This window comes from Mobula birostris, chromosome 20 (assembly GCF_030028105.1).
Source record: "Mobula birostris isolate sMobBir1 chromosome 20, sMobBir1.hap1, whole genome shotgun sequence".
Taxonomy (NCBI): domain Eukaryota; kingdom Metazoa; phylum Chordata; class Chondrichthyes; order Myliobatiformes; family Myliobatidae; genus Mobula; species Mobula birostris.
The window spans coordinates 54,080,390-54,098,363 of NC_092389.1; the positions used below are offsets into that span (position 1 = coordinate 54,080,390).

At 45.4% G+C, this 17,974-nt stretch overlaps 1 protein-coding gene across 1 annotated transcript in view; it reads left to right on the forward strand.

Moving 5' to 3' along the window:
- LOC140184969 (uncharacterized) overlaps positions 1-17,974 on the forward strand; it is a 351,453-nt gene that overhangs the window by 76,905 nt on the left and 256,574 nt on the right. The window contains exon 3 of the mRNA XM_072238208.1: positions 4,499-4,524. Within this exon, the coding sequence (XP_072094309.1) occupies positions 4,499-4,524 (26 nt within the window). The remainder of the gene's footprint in view (positions 1-4,498; positions 4,525-17,974) is intronic.

Below are 17,974 nucleotides of genomic sequence, written 5' to 3' on the forward strand. Positions count from 1 at the left end.
CCTCGTGGTGTCGCGTTGCGTGGTGTGTCTGTTGCCTTAGCGAACCTGTCCCTTTTTATCCCCCTGTTGGGGTATCGCCTGTCCATCAGACTTCAAACAGTTCAGGATCAAAGCAATCAGTCTTGACAATACTCAGACCGGTGTCTCTTTCTATTAATCTCTCTCGTCTCTTCATTAACATTTCCAAATGCTGCTCCATTGTCTTCCTTATCTCTCTCCTGAAGACAGATGGCAGATCAACTGATGATCCCACTGGTGATAGCACAGGACAGTTAACATCTTAGTCTATGTGTACTTTTGTAACCCTCTTCTGTCACAAACAACATCACACACAAAATGCTGGAGGAACTTGGATTTCCAGCATCTGCATATTTTCTCTTGTTTATACATCAGCAACGTGGTCATTTGACCGTTTCCATCCTGATATCGGTTTCTTTGTTCACCTTTGTCCGAATTTGTGTTTGTGTGTTTTGAATTATATTGAATTTATCAATTACGTCCCCCATGTACACGAGGAGTAAAAATCTTTATGTTACGGCTCCGTCAAAATGTGCAATTTGCAATTTATAGTAATTTATAATAAATAGAATGTACAGTAAGGCAGTCACTATAACATAGAAATATAATTGTACAATTGTTTCTGTGAGTGTGTGTGTGTGTGTGTGTGTGGGTCTGTGTGTGTGTGTGTGTGTGTGTGTGTGTGTGTGTGTGTGTGTGTATCTGTGTGTCTGTGTGTGTGTATGTGTGTGTGTGTGTGTGTGTGTGAGTGTGTGTGTGTCAGTTGTGTGTGTGTGAGTGTGTGAGTGTGTGTGAGTGTGTGTGTGTGTGAGTGTGTGTGTGTGAGTGTGTGTGTGTGTGTGTGAGTGTGTGTGTCTGTGTGTGTGAGTGTGTGTCTAAGTGTGTGTGTGTGTGTGTGTGTGTGTCTGTTTGTGTGTGTGTGTTGTGTGTGTGTCTGTGTCTGTGTGTGTGTATGTTTGTGTGTGTGTCTGTGTGTGTGTGTGTGTGTGTTGAGTGTGTGTGTGTGTGTATGTGTGTGTGTGCGTCTGTGTGTGTATGTGTTGTGTGTGTGTGTGTGTGTGTGTTGTGTGTGTGTGTGTGTGTGTGTGTGTGTGTCTGTGTGTGTGTGTTGTGTGTGTGTGTGTGTGTGTGTGTCTGTGTGTGTGTATGTGTGTGTGTGTGAGTGTGTGTGTGTCAGTTGTGTGTGTGTGAGTGTATCAGAAACTGACAGGTACAGAATGAACCCCACACTCTCACACTGTGTCAGAGACTGACAGGTACAGAATGAACCCCACACCCTCACACTGTATCAGAAACTGACAGGTACAGAATGAACCCCACACTCTCACACTGTATCAGAAACTGACAGGTACAGAATGAACCCCATACTCTCACACTGTACCAGAGACTGACCGGTACAGAGTGAACCCCACACTCTCACACTGTGTCAGAAACTGACAGGTACAGAATGAACCCCACACTCTCACACTGTATCAGAAACTGACTGACCGGTACAGAATGAACCCCACACCCTCACACTGTATCAGAAACTGACAGGTACAGAGTGAACCCCACACCCTCACACTGTACCAGAGACTAGCAGATACCTGAGGGACATCACAATCCTGCAATCTAAGCACCTGTCCCTCGCTGACATTCTCTCTCTTCTCTCTCTCATCTGACGTTTTATCTCATGCTTATCTTTCTGTCGTTTACTTCCAGCCATACTGCATCTATTTATCTCCCAGAATGAGTACTGTTTTTATTATTTAACAGAGCTTCTCATTATTTTGCCCACTGAAATATTTCTTCTCAATTTCTTTTGACATTTGACAGATTTGAGGTGCACATTAAAGAATATTAGATCAACAACATCACACACAAAATGCTGGAGGAACTTGGATTTCCGGCATCTGCATATTTTCTCTTGTCTGTACATCAGCAACGTGGTCATTTGACCGTTTCCATCCTGATATCGGTTTCTTTGTTGCACCTTTGTCCGAATTTGTATTTGAGTGTTTTGGATTATATTGCATTTATCAGGTAGGGATCGGTCAGTGTCGCTGGTCTCTCTTCAGAGATGAATAATTAGCCAACAAAAGAATGAAATCTTTAAATGCATCTGCTCCGTGACAAAGCTCAGTCTTTGAAATTAAATCTACCGGTTTGTTTCCACCAGAGGGACTGCTGAGGTAATGCCAAAGAGATTTGATGTATTTGTTTCCAATCGCTACAACATTTACATTCAAGCAACTGTAACTAAACAAGTTAGTGAGGTGTAGAACCGTATCTCTGGAGACAGATCCTCTGTATAAATCAGGGGCTGCTTTGCAAAGCATCAGCTGCCTGCTGGAACTGTGAATACAGGAGCAACAGAAATCACAGACTCTCACTGAAATGGTGTATCCTGTCATCTGGCGGATAGAAGACGTTTACTATCCTTTTATTTCTGCCTTTGGAATTCCCGGTAAGCCGCGGTGTCAGCTGCCGTGGGCGGATGTTGAGTTTTAATTCCAGTGATGTGATTGATTCTGCCGCTGGCTTAAACTCTCACATTCCAGTGCCGGTATTCCGCATTTCAGGAGTGGAATGGAAACACCGGGACATAAAAGATGTTGAGATTTGGATGCAGGAAGTCAACGAATCGGCCAATTTCTGTTGGCATGAGCGGGTCAGGCAGCGGTTTGTGATCAACAAAGTGATGTTGGTGTCTCTGCTTTTGGTCTTGTGGGAGCTGCACAGCTTTTGCAAATATTGTGTTTATAAGGGTGATGACATCACTTTATTGTCGGAATGTTTATTTGAGCGGTTTTCAGAGTTCGATGCAACAATAAAGCATTGGCTGGCAGTAACACTTTAGCAAATGTGAGGAGTCCCGTGTTGTAAGACGAAACCGTTGTGGATTTTTAATAAATGTTTACGATATGACTGTATACAAAACAGAAAGAAATCGTTGCTAAGCCAATTAATAAGATATGGTGCTTCATAGTTATCAATACTGTGAAATGTTTTATATTTTATCTACATCTGACACTGTTCCGGACATCTGACTGCGGCACCGAGTTTGCATACCTCTCCCCGCTTCCCTGTGCCGGATTCAGCGGGAGGCGTCATGTCTGTCTGTGAGGTTGTGTCAGGCTGCGCTGCATCTGTTGGAATCAGTCAATGTTCTGTTGTAAAGTCAGTGAGATGGCAAATGCCTGAATTAGGAACAAACTCGGGGAATGCTGGAAACACTGAGCCCCAAGCAGCTTTTATGGGAAGAGAAACCGGTTAACACTCGTGTCAAGGGTCTCTCTCAGAACAATCCTGAGGAGAGATACTTTAACTGTTTTTTCCACATATTCTGTTCCGCCTGGGTGAGTGTTTCCAGCATTTCCTGTTTGTGTTCCGTCTTTCGGCTGTTCTGTTGCTGACAGGGATAGCTAAGGAAGTTGATGATTCTCTAATGGAAGAATCCCGCCATCAGCGCCCCGATTTACTCATTTCGTACAGACGAGACGCGGAAGGCAGTATTGCATCTGAGGAGGTAGTTACCCAGTTTTAGCTTTCCGCTGCCACATCATATTCGGGCATCAGTAAAGAATCCATTTTCAGATCATATTGACTTTATTTTACTGTGTAAACTCCTTCTGTCTCCGCCACTCCTCTGCGCCCTCTCTCGACCCTCCCACCGCTAAATGCAGCAATGAAGTGGAAATATTACAGGATCCCCTCAAACTGCCGCTTTGGTTTCTGCTTAGCATTTTCTCAACTTGCTGTTCCCTGTCTCTCTTCCAGCGAACTTGGTGGCGATTGTGATCCTGTCCCGGGGAAAGTGCGGTCTCTCCAAATGTGTCACTCGCTACCTGGTGGGAATGGCAGCGGCCGATCTCCTGGTCGTTATCTCCGATCCGCTGATGAAGTGGACTGCTGTGATTTATTTTCCCCGATCATTCCTGCTCATTACTCCTGTGTGCAGACTCGATGGATGGTTGATTTCTGCGAGCACTGCGACCTCAGTCTGGCTGACTGTCGCTTTCACCGTCGATCGATTTGTGGCTATTTGCTGTGAGAAGCTGAAAACAAGATATTGCACCGAGAGAACGGCGGCTGTGGTTATCGGGACAGTGAGTGCGCTGGCCTGTTTGCAGGGAGTCCCCTGGAGCTTTGCATTCCGGCCCAGAGAAATAATTGATGGTGTTCCCTGGGGTTGTGTTCGTACACAGAGCTACACAAACTCTCCCTCATGGGCGGCATTCGACATGTTTGACCTCATTTTAACGCCTTGCGCCCCATTCTTTCTGATTTTACTGTTCAATATTCTGACTGTCAGGCGGATTCTAGCGGCCAGTCGAGCCCGCAGGGGACTCCGGGGACAAAATAGTGGAGAGAATGACAAGGACCGGGAGATGGAGAACCGACGCAAATCCATCGTTTTGCTCTTCAGCATAACCGGTTGTTTCATAGTGTTCTGGGCAACGTACGTGGTATTTTACATCTATCAACGGATTTCGAAGAGCTTTGATTATTCTCTCACCGGTCCCCGTTACAACACACAACACACATCGGAAATGCTGCAGATTCTCAGTTGCTGCACCAACACGTGTATTTACGCCGTGACTCAGAGCAAATTCCGAGACGAACTAAAGAATGCGGTGAAATATCCAGTGAATCAGGTTTTGAAACTGTTTCTGAAATAAATGCTGTAAAGTTTTACAATTTAGCTGCCTTCAAGCTCCCTATTCTAGCTTCCCACTTGTGGGTAAATGGAAACAACGTGATGAACAGAGTTACAAAACAAACATGCGGATGCCCGAAATACAAAACAACACACACAAAATCAGATCCTGATGAAGGGTCTCGGCCAGAAACGTCGGCTATTTACTGTTTCCCTCACACAAAATGCTGGAGGAAGTCAGCAGATCTGGCAGAATCTATGGAAAAGAGTAAATTATCGACGTTTCAGGCCGAAACCCTTCATCAGAGGCCCGTCAACTGTTCACTCTTTCCATTTTGCGTGTGTTGCCTTAGAGTTACAAACCTGCTGTTTACAGCTGATCCCACGGCAGTACTGTCCGCACCACCCCAGAGAAATTCCCTTTGTACCTCGCGTCCCGCCCTGTTAAATTGAAGCTTGAGGCGAAACTGTTTCCCCCGCTTCCCGGTCCTGACAAAACTGCCTGATCTTGGAGTATATTTTCGTCTCTATCAGCCTCTCCTGCTCACGACAAAACCCGTCCTTTCCTTCACCCTCTTTTTCCCCTCTGGCTTTATCTGTAGGTTCTTTTTCTGAATGCCACCTTGAACTATTTCCTGTAAGAGAATTTTAACTCTTTTTTTTTAAATTGAAGACAAAGCACCGTTACGTTCACTTGTCTCTCTGTGAGATCGAGAGAGGGAGAAAGTGATGGCGAGCAGGAGACAGCGGGAGGGCTGAGGGCGCGAACGAGAGAGCGAATGAGATATCGCGAGAAAGAGGGCGCGAGGCTGAGCGCCAGAAGGAGACATCGCGAGCAGAGACAGAGTGAGACAGAGAGAGTGAGAGCGAATGAGAGATCGTGAAGGAAAACCTGGAGCAAGGGTCGATGGACCGGACCGTGAACCGGAATACGGACTTTACGGACCGGACCATGACAGTCACACTGTGAATCAGGAGAGCGAACAGTGACCAGAAGATGAATACATTGAGTTTATACCTGGAGACAGAGTTAGCATGAAAGGTAGAAAATGGACACATTAAATTGGTGTTCACGAAGGAGAAGGTCATGTAGGAAAGCGTGATCAGAAAGAGGGTATGGCGATATTCTCTGGCTTGTTGATACTGAAGAAGAGGTGCTATTGGAAATCTCAGGCAATTTGGATGGGTAAATCCTTTGGGTTATTGAGTCATAGAAACATAGAAAATAGGTGCAGGAGTAGGCCATTCGGCCCTTCGAGCCTGCACCGCCATTTATTATGATCATGGCTGATCATCCAACTCAGAACCCCGCCCCAGCCTTCCCTCCATACCCCCTGATCCCCGTAGCCACAAAGGCCATATCTAACTCCCTCTAAAAATATAGCCGATGAACTGGCCTCAACTGTTTCCTGTGGCAGAGAATTCCACAGATTCAACACTCACTGTGTGAAGAAGTTTTTCCTAATCTCGGTCCTAAAAGGCTTCCCCTTTATCCTCAAACTGTGACCCCTTGTTCTGGACTTCCCCAACATCGGGAACAAGCTTCCTGCATCTAGCTTGTCCAATCCCTTTAGGATTTTATACGTTTCAATCAGATCCCCCTCAATCTTCTAAATTCCAACGAGTACAAGCCCAGTTCATCCAGTCTCTCTTCATATGAATGTCCTGCCATCCCAGGAATCAATCCGCAAACTTGGAGATGCTGCATTTAATTCCCTCATCCAAGTCATTAATATATATTGTAAACAACTGGGGTCCCAGCACTGAGCCTTGCAGTACCCCACTAGTCACCGCCTGCCATTCTGTAAAGGTCCCGTTTATTCCCACTCTTTGCTTCCTGTCTGCTAACCAATTCTCCATCCACATCAATACCTTACCCCCAATACCATATGCTTTAAGTTTGCACACTAATCTCCTGTGTGGGACCTTGTCAAAAGCCTTTTGAAAATCCAAATATACCACATCCACTGGTTCGCCCCTATCCACTCTACTAGTTACAACCTCAAAAAATTCTATGAGATTCGTCAGACATGATTTTCCTTTCACAAATCCATGCTGACTTTGTCCGATGATTTCACCGCTTTCCAAATGTGCTGTTATCACATCTTTGATAACTGACTCTAGAAGTTTCCCCACCACCGACGTTCGGCTAACCGGTCTATAATTCCCCCGTTTCTCTCTCCCTCCTTTTTTAAAAAGTGGGGTTACATTAGCCACCTTCCAATCCTCAGGAACTAGTCCAGAATCTAACGAGCTTTGAAAAATTATCACTAATGCATCCGCTATTTCTTGGGCTACTTCCTTAAGCACTCTAGGATGCAGACCATCTGGCCCTGGGGATTTATCTGCCTTCAATCTCTTCAATTTACCTAACACCACTTCCCTACTAACATGTATTTCGCTCAGTTCCTCCATCTCACTGGACCCTCTGTCCCCTACTATTTCTGGAAGATTATTTATGTCCTCCTTAGTGAAGACAGAACCAAAGTAATTATTCAATTGGTCTGCCATGTACTTGCTCCCCATAATCAATTCACCTGTTTCTGTCTGTAGGGGACCTACATTTGTCTTAACCAATCTTTTCCTTTTTACATATCTATAAAAGCTTTTACAGTCAGTTTTTATGTTCCCTGCCAGCTTTCTCTCATAATCATTTTTCCCCTTCCTAATTAAGCCCTTTGTCCTCCTCTGCTGAACTCTCAATTTCTCCCAGTCCTCAGGTGAGCCACTTTCTCTGGCTAATTTGTATGCTTTTTCTTTGGAATTGTTACTATCCCTAATTTCTCTTGTCAGCCACGGGTGCACTACCTTCCTTGATTTTTTCATTTGCCAAACTGGGATGAACAATTGTTGTAGTTCATCCATGCAACCTTTAAATGCTTGCCATTGCATATCCACCGTCAATCCTTTAAGTGTCATTTGCCAGTCTATCTTAGCTAATTCACGTCTCATACCTTCAAAGTTACCCTTCTTTAAGTTCAGAACCTTTGTTTCTGAATTAACTATGTCACTCTCCATCTTAATGAAGAATTCCACCATATTATGGTCACTCTTACCCAAGGGGCCTCTCACGACAAGATTGCTAATTAACCCTTCCTCATTGCTCAAAACCCAGTCCAGAATAGCCTGCTCTCTAGTTGGTTCCTCGACATGTTGGTTCAAAAAACCGTCCCGCATGCATTCCAAGAAATCCTCTTCCTCAGCACCTTTACCAATTTGGTTCACCCAATCTACATGTAGATTGAAGTCACCCAGTTAACTCTGTTCCTTTATTGCACACATTTCTAATTTCCTGTTTAATACCATCTCCGACCTCACTACTACTGTTAGGTGGCTTGTACACAACTCCCACCAGCGTCTTCTGCCCCTTAGTGTTACGCAGCTCTACCCATATCGATTCCACATCTTCCCGGCTATGTCCTTCCTTTCTATTGCGTTAATCTCTTCTTTAACCAGCAACGCCACCCCACCTCCCCTTCCTTCATGTCTATCCCTCCTGAATATTAAATATCCCTGAACGTTGAGCTCCCATCCCTGGTCACCCTGGAGCCATGTCTCTGTGATCCCAACTATATCATAATCATTAATAACAATCTGCACTTCCAATTCATCCACCTTATTACGAATGCTCCTTGCATTGACACACAAAACCTTCAGGCGCTCTTTTACAACTCTCTTAGCCCTTATACAATTATGTTGAAAAGTGGCCGTTTTTAATGCTTGCCCTGGATTTGTCGGCCTGCCACTTTTACTCTTCTCCTTAGTACTTTTTGCTTCTACCCTCACTTTACACCCCTCTATCTCTCTGCACTGGTTCCCATCCCTCTGTTGTGAACTAACCTCCTCATGCCTAGCCTCTTTAATTGGATTCCCCCCCCCCCAACCATTCTAGTTTAAAGTCACCTCTGTAGCCCTCGCTAATCTCCCTGCCAGGATATTGGTCCCCCTAGGATTCAAGTGTAACCCGTCCTTTTTGTACAGGTCACACCTGCGCCAAAAGAGGTCCCAATGATCCAAAAACTTGAATCCCTGCCCCCTGCTCCAATCCCTCAGCCACGCATTTATCCTCCACCTCATCGCATTCCTACTCTCACTGTCGCGTGGCACAGGCAGTAATCCCGAGATTACTACCTTTGCGGTCCTTTTTCTTAACTCCCTTCCTAACTCCCTATATTCTCCCTTCAGGACCTCTCCCCTTTTCCTACCTATGTCATTGGTGCCTATATGTACCACGACCTCTGGCTCCTCACCCTCCCACTTCAGCATATAATCGTGGAGATTGCAGTCGATGCTAACAAACTGGATTAATTTGACGGGACAAAGAAATCATTATCCTGTTGAAGCTGTGTCCGAGGATGGTTGGCAACATCACACGAAGAGTTTTTTTTGGGGGGTTTTGGTGGCTGGGATTTTATCACGCTGGCAAGATGGGATTGTTGGATGACGCAATATGCCCCAATGACATGTTCTCTGAAACCCCATCTTCTTCTGCCTATAACTATTTGATTTGAGGTCACACAGTTTAATAAATCTAAGGATTCTGTTATGTCTGAGTTCATCAGTATATTTCGGTAAACTATTATGATAGATTAACCATTGTTGCAGAAGAATTTGTTGTCATAATTTTAGGCTTACACTGGGAGGAGGAAATTTGTCTGTGTAAAGTTGTAATTTATTCAGATGTCTTTTCGGAACTGATGAGTTTATTCTAGCGGTCGGTCAGATTTACTGTTGGAAACTCGTTGGCCCACTTCATAGGGGTCTTGTGGGTCTTCTTATGGGTGTCACCCTGCACGGAGAGCTTGAGTTTGAAATGCTGTGACAATTCCAGATGTGGATAAAGACCTTCCACCTGGCAAAGCAGAAGCTAAGAGGTTGATGGGATTATGAGTTATAGAGAGTATGGTGGGATAATGCGCATAAAAGGAGAAACAGTTACAGAATGCATTACTGTGAGTTTTCTGGAGGAATGGAGTAAAACAAGAAGGGGAAGAATTATGTTGAAAAAAGAAGCAGTGACGGTTTTATTTGTTAATTCTCTACACCACACTCCAGTCCAGTTAGTGGCGGGAATGCAACTTTAATTTGATCAGTCAAACGCCTATTAAACAAACACCACCCCATTTCGACACGTCAGCAAATCATTCAAGTGGAAGGCGGAGAGCAGTGTGATTGACATTGGATTAGGCAACCAGCATTCGACTAGATTCCCGCCGGTTTGTGGGCTGTGAGTTTAATGGGCTGCAAAGGGAATAGATGGACGTACGCACAGACCAATGGCTGGGCAGCTATCCTGTGTATGTCTTTGACTGACATCTGGCAGGTTCAATGCGCTACTGAGACTCCAGGATGGTGCTTTGCCGCTCACAAAACACACACTATTCTAATATCCCGGAGCTGCCGGTCGATGGGACAATCCGCCCGGGAATAACACTTGGGTGACCAGACGGTGAATGTGAGGAGCCGGAGCCCGGACTGGAGACACTGCGGCCGTCTCTGGCTTGCGCTCAGGACGCAGCTTTATTAATCAACTGAAGCACCGAGGTGACCGGATATACAACCGCGCTGATCATCTGCTCCCTGAATTTCACCTGAGTCACCGCGTAAATAAATGTGTTCGTGCAGCAGCTGAAATCCTCCAGTAAAGCCCCGACGAGGTAAAAGATCCATTGAGAATCATTGAATTTGAATCTATCCCTAAGATCCGATAATATATGACATTTACAACCAGTGTCATCCACAGGAGGATGAAGCTGCCGGAGAGGGTGAAGAGTAAAACCACAGACCTCCTCCTGCTCTCCATCTCCGGGTCACTGATGTTCTCCCCCTTGCTCTGACCCTTCAGCCCCTTACGGACCCGACTGGCCACTAAAATGTGTCTGACTGTCAAAGCGTTGAGCAGCACGATCCCAGCGAAAGGGAGGAACGGAGTTAAAACCGTATCGAGCCAGTCATATCCCACCCACCCGGAGTCAGTGAAAACATTGTCCATGAGATCACAGAACCAGGGTATACTGTCGATGATCAGAGAGGGTTTCCGGGTAAAGTATCGGGGAATGTTTTTCAGACAGGACAGTACGCCGGTTGTTGTTAGAACCACAGCCGCAGTTTTCCCGGTGCAATATTTTGTTTTCAGCTTCTGGCAGCAAATCGATCAAAGGTGAAAGCGACGGTGAAGCAGACAGAACAGTCTGTGGCTGTGGACATCAGTACATCGATAACACTGCAGAGAGGTGTGATGCTCAGAAATGTTCACGTGAAGTAATACTCTTTGATTCGAGACAAAATGACCTGGGTGACAATGGTCATTAGATCCGCCGCTGCCATGGCCACCAGGTAGCGAGTGGTGCAGGTAGAGAGGCCGCAATTTCCCCGGGACAGGATCACAATCTCCAGTAAATTCTCTGGAGAGAGGGAAAAAAAAAAACACCGGACATTACCCAACACATTCTCCGGGAATTAATACCGGATCCAGTTCCAGCTGAAGATCAGGAGCGATAGAGTCTGTGAACTACTGCTAATCGAACATCAGGACGGGTCATACTGTCTCTGACCTGCTTTCTTCAGTGTGGAGATAAGGCGATGTGTGGACAGTCGTCGGCGATAAATACGAGCTGCATGAACAACAAAAATCGGTGCAAATCCTGTTTCCAGTCAGTGATGGGGTCGGTTTCACTGATTTAACCGTGACTGACCAGGCCTCTGGAAACGCAGCATCTGATGTTTCCAGGAAGAGATACAGAGGGGAGAAACACACTTAAAACACTGAAGGGAAAACTTACTAAATAAAGGTTGAGCGGCTCCGTTAATGGATGAAATCTACATCGCAGTTCAATTCATAACACTCGTCGGCAGATCCCTGGACACTGGTTCAGATCATCAGAAAAAATTATTGATCAAAAGGCAGTGAGAGACGTCTGTGACAGACTCCACAGGGAGACGTGACGCACAGGACAAGGGACTCTCTTTGATTCATAACTCCAAAACAGTGAACCTTGCAATGTAAACCCATCCGAGCCACACGTTCCTGGAGAGCTGCCTGTCCTCAGCACTGGGACTAATCTGGACAAGGTGTCATTAAAGGCGAGAAGAACGTTTGAGTCAATCCCATGAGTTAGAGGAGAGACAGAGGTTTAGTCTCCTTTGTCACTGAATATGAAAAACCGTGAAGATGACTTGACAGGATCGATATCTCTGACCGATATTCGTACAATGATCATGAAATTGGAACCTTTGTATAATGACCATAGATAGTTTTACACCGGTTAACGCACAAAAATACCAAACATGAATTGTTCTGCTCACTCACCAGGAACTCCAATAACAGCAATGAGCACGTCCAATATTTTGGCAACATTCACATAGCTATCCAACATTGCAGATATTTTCTCTGTCCAGTGATATGTTTCCCTTTGCTACGGGCGCATTCTCGAAATGAAATGTTGAAGCAACACATGCCTGGGGTTTTTTAAATACCGTTTAGCAACTCCACAGGGACATAATTCAACAGATTTTAAAAGAAAGCATTTTAAATTATGTGCATACCGATTACATCAGACTTGTAAAATCCCCACAGTGACGGATTGTGATAAAATTATTGAATTAGTATGAACACCATTTGTGGGAGTTAATTTTTCCCAACACAAGTGACTGAATCGTCCGAGTAGGCTTATCAATTATATGTACTTCCACTGTAAATATGTACTTCAAAGGAACCATTTATCAGATACAGAATACTGTATTAAAGTAAATTATGTCATTGTAGCTTGTGAAATTGTATTGAATCCACGTACTGTTACCATTCCCCTCAAGAGTATAAAATCTTGATGCAGTTTGTGTTTGGGAGCTCTACCGAGAGGGTCTCCCAAAATGTATGTTTCTGGTGATGAATAAACGTTTTCATATCCATGAAGCACTCCAACGACTTCAGTGACTCAGTCACAGTCAGAATATTAGAGGGCTCGTCCGGGACGCACCCCTAACTGTAACACATGGCCGTCAAACTCACCAGTCTAGCGTCGGAGAGCATGTTTTAACCATGTCACCCTGTATGTGTCAGAGAACATGGCTGAGAGCTGGAAAGGCCGAAAAGAATGTGTGTGTGTGTATGTGTGTGGGTGTGTGTCCGTATCTGTATCTGCGTCTGTGTTTGTCTGTCTTTGTCTGTCAGTGCATGTCAGAGTGTTTCTGTGTGTGGGAAGGCAGACTGTCTCTGCCTGACCCTGCCGGACTATACACGTGTCCATCTCCAAATCACTTTATCCTCCTTGATTCAGTCCCCTCCCATCTGTCTCCGCAAACTGCACAGTCCAAAGGACTTCACAAAATGGCTGCCTGAACAATAAAAAAAACAAGAAGAGAAGTCATAATTCAAATTACATTTATTATTAATGTTGTACAAATGAAATGACTTTTAGACTTGTCACAGCTCCAAATCAGCAGGCACCCCAATAGGCCCATTAGATTATCCCAGAGCAAGAATCATTTCAAACAATTCATACAATGGTTGTCTCCACTTAAAAATAGCAAGAACAGAGGTCAAAGTTTACATTAAAGTATGGATAAACGGAAGACGTCCTGAGATTCAACTCACCTCCAAATCCACCTGCTCCCCCAAGTTAGTGTTCACCCCCAAATCCGTCAGCACACTCAACTCTGTGCAAATCAGTGTGCACCCACAATTCTGTTCTCACCAGTAAACCCTCATAGAACCTTCAAATCAGCGTCCACCCCAAAGCACCCGACAGCCCAAACTCCATGTGCGCTCACACTTTCGCTGACATCCCCGTCAATCAGACCCCACAGATCCGCATGCACCCCCATATTCACCATGCAACAGACCCCACAGATCCGCATGCACCCCCATATTCACCAGCGAACCCCGAAATGTGCGAGCATTCCCCAATCCGTTTACTCTCATTTATCCGATGAAACGATAACATATATCATCCCTTCCTGGACACGTCTGCCTTGTCAATCACTACCAATATTAGCAGAACATGACCCCCAGAAAATCTTTTTCGCAATCTTCACCACTTTCCTCACCACGGCCTGCGCCGTTTTATACTTAATAAGGTTACTGAGACACTGATACTTCTTCAATTCCGTAAACGCCTTATCTCTCTCCCTGATTGCCTCCGCTCACTCCTCAGTCCACCATAGTACAGCCTTTCTCCTATTAATTCTGTTTGTAATGGGAATCACTTACAACACATTTTGTGAATAACGTGATATAATCATTTATTGTAAAAATACACATTTTCCTCAACATCTTGTAGCAGTTCCAGAACTACTGTGAGCATTAAATGTCATACCCATTCAGACACACAAGTTGAAAAACTATTCTTCAAATAACTAATTACCAGCATTCCGCAAACAGCCCCACAATGAACTATGTGCGTTAAAATCTTCGCACCACACAACTGGTAGTGAGCGAGAACAAAATGTAGTTTCTCACAAATCAATAAAAAGTTATCCACTGGCGTTGTAAAAAATAACATACCTGTTTAATGAAATATTTCTACAACAAATCCCACATACGGTTCATTACATTCACAACACCGCACCCTGCATATTTCCTTATAAAACCGTTAGTTCTGCCCCTCTACCGAATAACAAATCACACCAAACGACAATGTAGTCCTGCACAAAAAAATTCCTTCCTTCCTTCCACCCTAACTCCTGGTGGGCTCGTTGGGGCGCCGTCATGACAAGCTTTGCACCAGCCTGTTCCTTCTGTCGCGGTCTACCTCTCCCTCTTTTCCCCCTCCACAGTTCCTTGTAGAGCGGTCTTTGCAAGGCCACTGGATCTTGTTACGTGGCCGTACCATCTCAGCTTTCTTTTCATCACCATTGTGATAAAGTCTTCATGGGGGCAAAGGTGGTGCTGGATGGTCTTGCGGATCTGCTCATTAGTGATGTGGCCAAGTATGAGATGCCCAAGATGCTGCGATAGCATCTCATTTCTAATGCCTGTATCTTCCTCTGTAGCTCTGCTGTGAGGGCCCATGTCTCGCATGCATACAGGAAGATGGAAAATACCAATGCACGCAGGAGTCTGATCTAGTACTTCATGGTGATGTTGCTGTCTCTCCGTATTGTCTTGAGTCTGGATAGTGCAGTCATTGTCTATGCGATTCTTGCCAGGATTTCTGGTCTTGATCCTTCATCACTGATGATTGCCCCCCTGGTATTTGAACTGCTGCACTGTCTGAAGTGCAGGACTGAGGTGCCTGTTGTGATGGCACCGGGGGCATTTGCCATGAGCTTGGTTTTCACGGCAGTTATGACCATTCCAAACTTTGTGCAGGTTCTATCAAGATGGCTGACCAGGTTGGCCAGTTCGTCCTCCTTTCCTGCAAGTCCATCAATGTCGTCAGCAAAGCTTAGGTTTGTGATGTTCCTCTCTCCAATGCTGACAGTGCCCACATGATCTTCAAGGGCAACAATCATGATCCATTCCAGGAAGACATTGAAGAGAGTGTGGGAGGAGAGGCAGCCCTGACAGACTCCTACAGAGCTATGGAACCACTCCTCGATGGTGCCCTGAGCGAGTACTGCACTGGTTGCCTTGGCGTAAAGCTGATGAGTTGTATGAATCAGCTTCTGGCCAGGATGAATTTCTTCATGGTGGCCCATAAGGCGTCATGCCAGACTCTGTCAAACACCTTCTTGAAGTCTCTGAGGACGTGGTAGAAACCTGTCCGGTGCTGAAGATGCTTCTCACAGAGGGTGCGGAGGTTGAAAATCTGCTCAACGGTACTTCTGCCCTTACGGAAGCCAACTCGTTCCTCGGCAATGGTTTCTTCTGCCTGAGGTCACAATGTGCTCAAGATGATTCTGAGCAGCATCTTGCTTACATGGCTGATCAAACTGATGGTACGGTAATTCTGGAAAAGTTGGAGATTGCCTTTCTTGGGAAGCACAATGATCAGCGACTGAGTCCAAGGTGTCGGCCCTTCATTCACCTGTCTGACAGATCTTTTTGCAGATGGTGGTAAGCATGTCTATCGTGGCCTTTCCTCCGTGATTCAACAGTTGAACAGGGATGTTGTCAACTCCTTCTGACTTCCCGCACTTCAGTGATCGTATTGCAGCTTCAACGTCTTCACGCATGATTGGATAGTCATTCTCATGGAAGATTCCTGTACATTCAGCACGCTAGGATCTCTTTTGCTCTGGTAGTTGTACAGTTCTAAACAGCACTCTATCCACCTTTCCAATATTTCCACTTCTTCTTTGAGACTTCTGCCATTTTTGTCTTGGATGGTGTTTACTTTGGCCTGTTTTCCTTTTGTGAGATCTTTCACCAGTTGGAATGCCTTCTTTGTGTTGTTGTTGGAGAGGCTGTCTTCAATGTCCACACATTGTTCGGCTATCCATCTGAGCTTTGCTTCCTTCATTTCCCTCCTGACTTCCTTGTTGATTTACCTCTATTTTGTTTTCCCTCTGCTGCGCTTTTATCTTTCTTTAATTTCCTTCCTGTGTCACACATATCGAGTATCTTGTTAGTGACCCACGAGTTAGACCTGCGGCGTCTATTCCCCAGAATCATGCTTGCTGTTTCCGTCATCACGTTAAAGGCATTTGTGGTGGTCTCCAGGTCTTCGTCAAGGTGGAGTATTGGTGCAAATCCCCCCCGAACCCCCGCCAATTGCTGCATGAAATTCTTCAGAGATTCTTTCAGTTTTTCAGGGTCGAATCTCAGCCGGCTGTTTTGTTTTTTTTATTATTTTGCTTGTTGATTCTCCTCAAGTTCACTCTGATGTTCATCATGAGAAGGACATGGTCACTGCCCATATCTGCTCCTGGGAATGTTCTGGTCTTCAGTCTGTTCACAGCAGATCTGTGCCGTCTTTGCACCAGGATGTAATCAATCTGGTGATGTTGACCACTGGGTGCATGCCAGGTTCATCTTCGAGATGCTTTGTGCTCTCCAAGTGTGTTCGACAGCACCATGTTGTTATAACTGGCAAATTACAGCAGGCCCCGTCCCCTCTCATTGGAGGTGTCATTGCATGAGGCACGGATGATATCTCCCTTATCATCTTGTGCGTCTCTGCTCACCTTGGCATTCCATCACCCTGAATGGTCAAAATATCTATTTTATCCAGCTTGTCCATGACATCTTGTAATTTCTTATAGAATTCTTCAATGTGTTCTTCATCGTTGTCTGTTGTTGGGACGTAGACTTGTGCCACTGTGATGTTGAATGGCTTTACTCGCAGGCGGATGCTCATGAGCCTGCTTGACTCTGGTTGGCATCCTAGGACAGCGTTCTTAATGGATTTGTTGACTAGGAACCCGACAACATTTTCATGTCTGTTCTCTTCTCCGCTATAACAGAGTACATGTACTTCCTCAGTACGCGCTTCTCCAGCTTTCTTCCATCTGGCTTCACAGAGCCCGAGGAGGGGTATCAATTCGTCACATGCGTGAGTTACCTGAGTTTCTCTGTTTGGTTCAGCGTTCTTACATTTCACGTGGCGATTGTGATGTTTTCTCTTCCACGGATGTTCTCTCTGCCACAGATCTTCTGTGTCGAATCACCAGTAGCACATTTATCGCGTCCGCCCAGCTGTGAGACGGATAGCGCGGTCACTGGTCACCCGGGCTGCGACCGATCCGGTATGACGTTACTTTTTGGAGTGCTCATCATCCTGCTGTGTGTCTTGGGCATCTGAAACCTGGCGGAACCCGTCCCTCTCCAGGTTTGACCACAGCCGATTTCCTCCAGCTGGGTGGTTCGCCTTGGTCGTGAACTTGTGGCCGTTGTAGTTCATCTAAGAACCTTTCCGTCCCGGTCGGTAACTTCATCATGGAGCTTATTCGTCTAGTGGTGCCGTGTTAACACCACCCCCTCACGGGGTTTAGTCAACCAGCTGAAGCGGTTTACCGGGGTATGGCGCTTGGAGCCAACACGTGAGAGAATTAGGAGATGGATGAGGACCAGTGATGCCTGTCTGGTCGGGAGCAGCATGCCAGACATCAAAGGTACTACCTCTATCCAGACCCCTCGATACCTTAACTGTAAAAATAATCAGGTTTCCTAAATATAAAAAACATCGTGGAATTCTGACAAATCAGAAACAAACATCTTAATGTGTTGACGATAAGAAATTCAGGCTTCCCGCAACCCACTGAAATATTTTTAATCCCATTATGTACCTTCACAAGGTAGACTAGGATATGGACACCTCACCCATCAGAACTTCATCTACAGCTTCCCACAGAACACCGGTTACACCGAGATACCTTTCTGCAGCTTTCACAATAATTTTAATTTCCTCAGTAGCACGAGTTGTCTGATCAGTACAA